Genomic DNA, 6342 nt, shown 5'->3' on the forward strand with positions numbered 1-6342 from the left:
CATGGAACAAAAAGGAAGTCAAGTAAAACGAATGTGGTTCAAAAGTCTGTGAGGCTTTGGCTTATAATCATGATTCTGATAACTTTTTGATCAAGTTTATAGTCCTCAATAAAAAAACGTATCAATATCAGTATCTGGGCAACTGCCCACCTACCCCTAACCCGACATTAGCTGTTATTGAGTCAGGGGAGGGGTGGGTAGGCAGTTGCCCAGATAATGATATTGATCAAAAAAACAATGTAATGGCTATATAAGACTGTTATGTGGCGATACCAATTTCTAATGTGAACGCCGTTGCTTATTCCTTGTAGATGTGATATTTTCAGCTTCTAAGGAATCTGTTCTTGAGACCCATCGGATTAAATGAGAATTTGAAAAAAGTAGATGCATATTGTTAAATGGCGATCGTAAACACCCAGGGGTCAAACCGTAAAAGAGAGGGTGCAATTTGAACTTTATTTGAATTATTGAGTACAGGGTGGTAAACCAGACATAAGTGGAGATGAAAGAGGAAACTCACAAATAAAAATTGGGAAAGAAAAAAACTTAGTAGTATGCTGATAATTTCTCCCTTTTCAGCAGGCCTGAGACAAACAGAAACATGCTGAGAGTTTTATATTTGATGTTTATTTTATCATTTTTTTTTATTATAATTACAGAAATATTTCTCCGAAACTGATGATAGTGTTCGCTACCGATATTTTCATGTACGTGTGTAACTTGCGCTCAAATACTCTAATTTTTCTCATTCGTCTAACTCACACTTTTCCATAGGTATGTGACGAGAGAGTTACAAATTTACCTCAGAAATCTCCCTAGTACTATTAAATTGATTACAAAATGTCAAATTAACTCCGAAATCGTCAGTGGAAGGTATATTTTGTAGAGGTACTGCACGCCTTTTCATAGATATAGCGCGCGCGTTCTTGGCCCGGATTTGTGCACCTCGAAAGAGGCGCTTTTTTCTGATGAAATCTTTAAACGCCTTCTTAAATTCAGAACTCCGAAAGCTGTAGAAAACGGGGTTAATAGCTGAATTAAGATAACCCATCATGAAAAAGATCAAGTAAAGATAATATGGGATCTTTAAAGCGCACGTCATGCTCAGATGGCTAATGATGCTCAGAAATGAGTGAGGCAGCCAACAGACCACGAACGAGAAAACGATTAGAAACGTTGTCTTGGCTGCGCGAATGTTCCTTCGTTGTAGTTTTCTGATGAGGATGGCTTCATGTTGTAATCGCGTGGATTCGACGAGCTGTTGTTCTTTTTGGGGTGAAATGGCGCTGTCTTGGACTGGATTAGTAGGTCTTGTTGGGTTTTGATGAGTCTTGCCATCTCTGCGGCCAGCTTTCTGAGTATGCGACCGCTTGATTGCGAGGCAGAACATTCTGCAGTTAAGAAGGGAAGCTATTATAACTGGTGTCACAAAATTTATCATCGAACTTAAGACTGAATAAGTCAAAGAGAGGTTGAAATAACAGTATTCATCATAAACTCTTCTTGGAAGCCGTTTCCAGCCAAAGACTGGGGCGAGTGAAAAGAGCACGGAGTATGCCCATAAACAGCAAACGACTATAGAGGCGCGCCTACGAGTCATCAGTGGCGATGCCTTGTAGATATCCAGAGGTTCTTGTAGGAGTCGGTATCGATAAACTGTCAAAGCCAACAAGCTGAGAATGGACGTGGGTACAGCAATTAAGTATGTTGTCGTCCATACATTGCAAATGATCTCACCATGTCTCCAGCGCCCGAATGAAATGATCTGCTCCAAGTCAAACGGCATCACCAGACAAGTTGTTATCAGATCAGAAACTGCCAGGGAGAGGATGAAGCACGAGTTGATGGACTGCCGTAGGGATCTGGTGCTCAGTATGACCACACAAACTATGATATTTCCCAACAGCGAAGCGATGATGATGATGACGTAAATTATGGAAAATGTCATCATAGTTGGTGAGACATCAATATTATGAATGCCTGGCGAGGCAGTCGAGTTAATCGTATTTTCTGACTCATCCATGGCAAACAAGAACCTCTCTTCCTTGCTAGGCCTGCAAAAATAGAAAACGTAGGAGACATTACTGGCTGTGACAATTACAATTATATAATAAGCTCAGTTATGCACGCATTCTGATTGGTTCTCACTTATGATTTATTGGAGGACAGACGTATAGATGACGTCGTCATTAAAACTTTTTTGATTTCTTTATTATATAAAACAAATAGTTTTAATAGTTAGTGTGCCACTTTTTTGTTCTTACCACATTTTGACGTCATCTGCGATCTATTACTAAACAGGCGTACGACAACTTGGAATCTATTTGTTAAATATACATACATGTACTGGCATCTGATTGGCTAAGACCAAAGTCAAAGGTTGCATGCGAAAAACGATCTTGCCCGTAGAGTAACTACTCTATCTCCTGTTAATTTGTGTTTCAGATTGCAGCAGTTGTTGCACTCCAAATGAAAGTGATTTGTAATTTCCGCCCTTTAAACATTACAGCAAAACATTCTCAAATTATTTTCCATTTGAAAGAGGATTTACATATCAAATACCAAGAAGCCTAAAAGTTTATTTTTCATTTCTTTAGTTTTCCTCACAAGAACTCTTCAGAATTTATTCATTACTTTCCTTTATATTAACATTCTCTGAGAACTAAAAGGAAAGGTTATCAGTTTTAAGATGTTTTTTGGTAATAATCATACAGTGCTCAATTACATTGTTCTCATTTTCAATTCATGGTCATTTTATCAAATATCTTTCAGAGTATTAGGAATGGCGAATATTCTGTTCAAAAAATAACTGTCCGGCAGATCCGTGTTTGACCAGTTCCTCCTGACAATCTCGGTTACTTCGTATATAACTGTTTTGAGGTCTAGAGTGTTTTACTGACTCAGTCTTAAGATCAGCTGTAATCCTCAAGGAGCCAGACAAACATGCGACCGACACACTGAGCAGAAATGAACTGTTCGTTTTTGCTGAATGAGCAAGCACGAAAACAGCAGGCCTTGAGACTTTCGCTCTGACGAAGGGCTAACGCTCAAGAATCTCTATGGTGGTCAATTCACATTATCAACTCATAAAACCAAGTTGTCTGTGGCTCGTTTGCCGGAATAAAACTATTCTAGACACCTCGAGAAGGCTAACTCTACTCTCCGCTCTCCGTCCTTACAAGTCAACTATCCTGAAAACTGGAACGGTCACTAAATGATTAGGTCGTCATATTTTTTAAAGCTAAACTTGAAAAAGAAGAAATTCATAATTTCTTGGTGAAAGTCAACTTCGAAATTGAAAGGTTATCATTGTCATCAGAACACTGTTTTGCACCTTTGTAACATAATCACCATTTGTTATTCCCTTTATTTCTAACTATAGTAACTCAAGTGTTTCATCCTCGAATTTCTAGAAATGCATTGGAAGACAAAGTTTTTGAATCATACCTGTCTTTGAGTGAGGAAGATCTTAGGATCTCAAGAGAGAGTCTTGATCCAGGCTGTTTGACTTTCTCGTGGCAAGTTTCAGATGACTATAAATTTGATGAAGATGTTTACACGCCATCGCCCAGAGTAAATTTTCCATAACGATCGATTGATAGTATTATTCACATTCGGTAGAACAATGCCAGATAAAGCCTCCGCTGTCTGATGGGGGAGGACAGGTGACTGACTTGCACGCGAACACATCGGGAAAATGATTGATGGAGGCTTTCGTTTAATTAAAGCTTCCTCGATAAGTTGAGGTCCAATCTTCTCAAACGCGGAAATAAAACAAAAAGGGAGGGAAGTATATGGACCAATTTGTAAAATTCAATTCCTAGAACCAAGAGGAAATAAAGTCCATTATCTTCTCTATATAAAACATAAAATAACCCCGCCTTATTAACAATCGGTTAATACGACCACCTTCTCGTCACAACGTCCAGCGTATTATTCACAATTCGGGCTACCACTTATTGCAACTGATGTCCATTTTTTGACAGCAAACAGTGATAATGACGTTAAAAATAGAAAAGAAACCGGCTGAATAAATAAACATTTAGTTTTACCAATTTCAACTTAAGTTAAAGTTATTCTGCCAAAGCAATGCAAGTACTGCCTTACATTCATGTCCACCGAAAGGTGTAATTCGAAGCTAATGGTTTAATTGGTAATGTAAATCAGACAGGAAAGGGAATCACACAGTAATGGCCTAATTACTGACATTCATTCATATAAAACAAGAGCTGAAATAAAGAGCCGATTTCTAATTTACATATTTGGTGGTAAGATTTCTTTGTCACCGGAAGAATTTGTTTTTCACTGAAAAAAATTACGTTAAGTCAAATAAAGCCTCCGCTATGTCTGATGGGGGAGGACAGATGACTGACTTGCACGCGAACACATCGGGAAAATGATTGATGGAGGCTTTCGTTTAATTAAAGCTTCCTCGATAAGTTGAGGTCCAATCTTCTCAAACGCGGAAATAAAACAAAAAGGGAGGGAAGTATATGGACCAATTTGTAAAATTCAATTCCTAGAACCAAGAGGAAATAAAGTCCCATTATCTTCTCTATGGATCTTTGGCAAGGTTTACCGAGATATTCGTTGAGTAAATCAGTAAACATTGGAAGGTGAGATTCATATTCAAGCACTGTAACATAACATCCCTTGATAATGTCTGTTTTTGTTTGGTCGCTGCAAATAAAAACCTCAACGGTTGGTTCAGCTCTTTTGACGTATTTCAATAGAATAATCTGCTATTATTCCTTTCTTGTTCATTTATGTTGTCTATCAAAGGCCATAATCATATTACAAAACGAATCCTTCTGTATTCTAGTTCTTATTTTAACTTTTTTCTCCGAAGTTTAAGACTATCTGAGACTATTTTGAGGCGATACCGAGTTCTAATGAAAACCCAGTTGCTTATTCCCTTTGAATGTGATATTTCTAACCATTGAGGAATCTGTTCTTATGATCCATAACCGAGAATTTGAAACAGTAGATATTTATTGTGATGTAGCGATTACATGAACAATGTTCATGTACAATTTCAACTTTATTTGGAATATGGAGTGCATGGTGTTAAACCAGACATTAGAGGTGAGAAGGAAAGAGAAACAGAATAACTTGGGAGAAAAAAAAAGTGAAATTATATGTAAACTATTTCTCCCCTTGCAGCACTTTTATCAGTTTGCACTCTCCTTCTAACTCTCATTTTTTCAAAAGTATGTGACGAGATAATTACAACTATGCTTCACAAATCGCCCCAGCACTAATTAATGTCAAATTAATTTCAAAATCGTTAACGGAAGGTTTAGTCTACAGAGTTGCTGCACGCCTTTCCATAGCGCGAGTGTTCTCTGTTTGGATTTGCACACCTTGAGAGGGGCTCCTTCTGCTAATGAAATCTTTAGCTGCCTTCTTAAATTCAGAACTTGGAAAGCTGTATAAAACGGGGTTAATGGCTGAATTAAGATAACCCAACATAAGAAAGACGGTACCCAATTAAGGATGTTTTTTGATATCGATGGCACACTTCCGACACAAAATGTCACTGTACATGATGCTCAGATATGCATGAGATAGCCAACAGACCACGAACGAGGGAACGATCAAAAACGTTGTCTTGGCCGCGCGAGTGTTCTGTTGTTGTAACTTCCTGATGAGGATGGCATCATGTTGTGATTGCATAGATTCGACAGGTTGTTGTTTTGTTTGAGGTAGGTGAATTGGAGCTCTCTCGGACTGTACTAAGCCTTGCTGGGTTTTCAATGCCTCCTGGTTCTGCTACTGAAACTTTCCCTCTCTTTGCTTTGAATCTAGTCGTGTGTTTAGTCTTTCTATTTCGCCGGCCAGCTTTTGGAGGATGCGCCCGCATGATTCATGATTGCGACGCAGAACATTCTGCAGTTCAGGCGGAAAGGAAGCAATTATAACTGATGTCACAAAATTTATCATCGAACTTAAGACTGAATATGCTGAAGAGAGGTTGAAATAACAGTGTTCATAATAAACTCTTCTTGGAAGTGGTTTCCAGCCAAATACTGGGACAAGCTGGAACAATAATGATTGTAGATATATGCAAGTCATATGTATGCATTGCGGTGAAGAAACGAATATAAGAGATCCTCGCAACTATGAACACTACTGAACTAGTAGTTGAAATAAGACCTGAAAAAAATTCAGGCCCGTACGGGATTTGAACCCATGACCTCTGCGATACCGATGCAGCGCTCTACCAACTGAGCTAACAAGCCAACTGGGAGCTGCTCATTATGTTGGAGCCAAATGAACCATCCAAGTGACGAATAATGATTGTAGATATAAGAAAATCATATATATGGAACAATTGGAACA

The 6342-nt window shown here is 38.4% G+C and overlaps 1 protein-coding gene and 1 pseudogene across 1 annotated transcript; both read right to left on the minus strand.

The window, feature by feature from the left end:
* Nucleotides 1-605: 605 nt before the first annotated feature.
* Nucleotides 606-2050, minus strand: LOC113679650 (alpha-1A adrenergic receptor). Its single transcript, XM_027196610.2, has one exon. The coding sequence runs from the start codon at nucleotides 2021-2023 to the stop codon at nucleotides 791-793; it is 1233 nt and encodes a 410-aa protein (XP_027052411.2). The 5' UTR covers nucleotides 2024-2050; the 3' UTR covers nucleotides 606-790.
* A 3254-nt stretch (nucleotides 2051-5304) lies between these two features.
* Nucleotides 5305-6075, minus strand: LOC149040619 (dopamine receptor 1-like; annotated as a pseudogene).
* Between the last annotated feature and the right edge of the window lie 267 nt (nucleotides 6076-6342).

Source organism: Pocillopora damicornis, chromosome 9 (genome assembly GCF_964200805.1).
Source record: "Pocillopora damicornis chromosome 9, jaPocDami1.2, whole genome shotgun sequence".
NCBI classification, from domain to species: Eukaryota; Metazoa; Cnidaria; class Anthozoa; order Scleractinia; family Pocilloporidae; genus Pocillopora; species Pocillopora damicornis.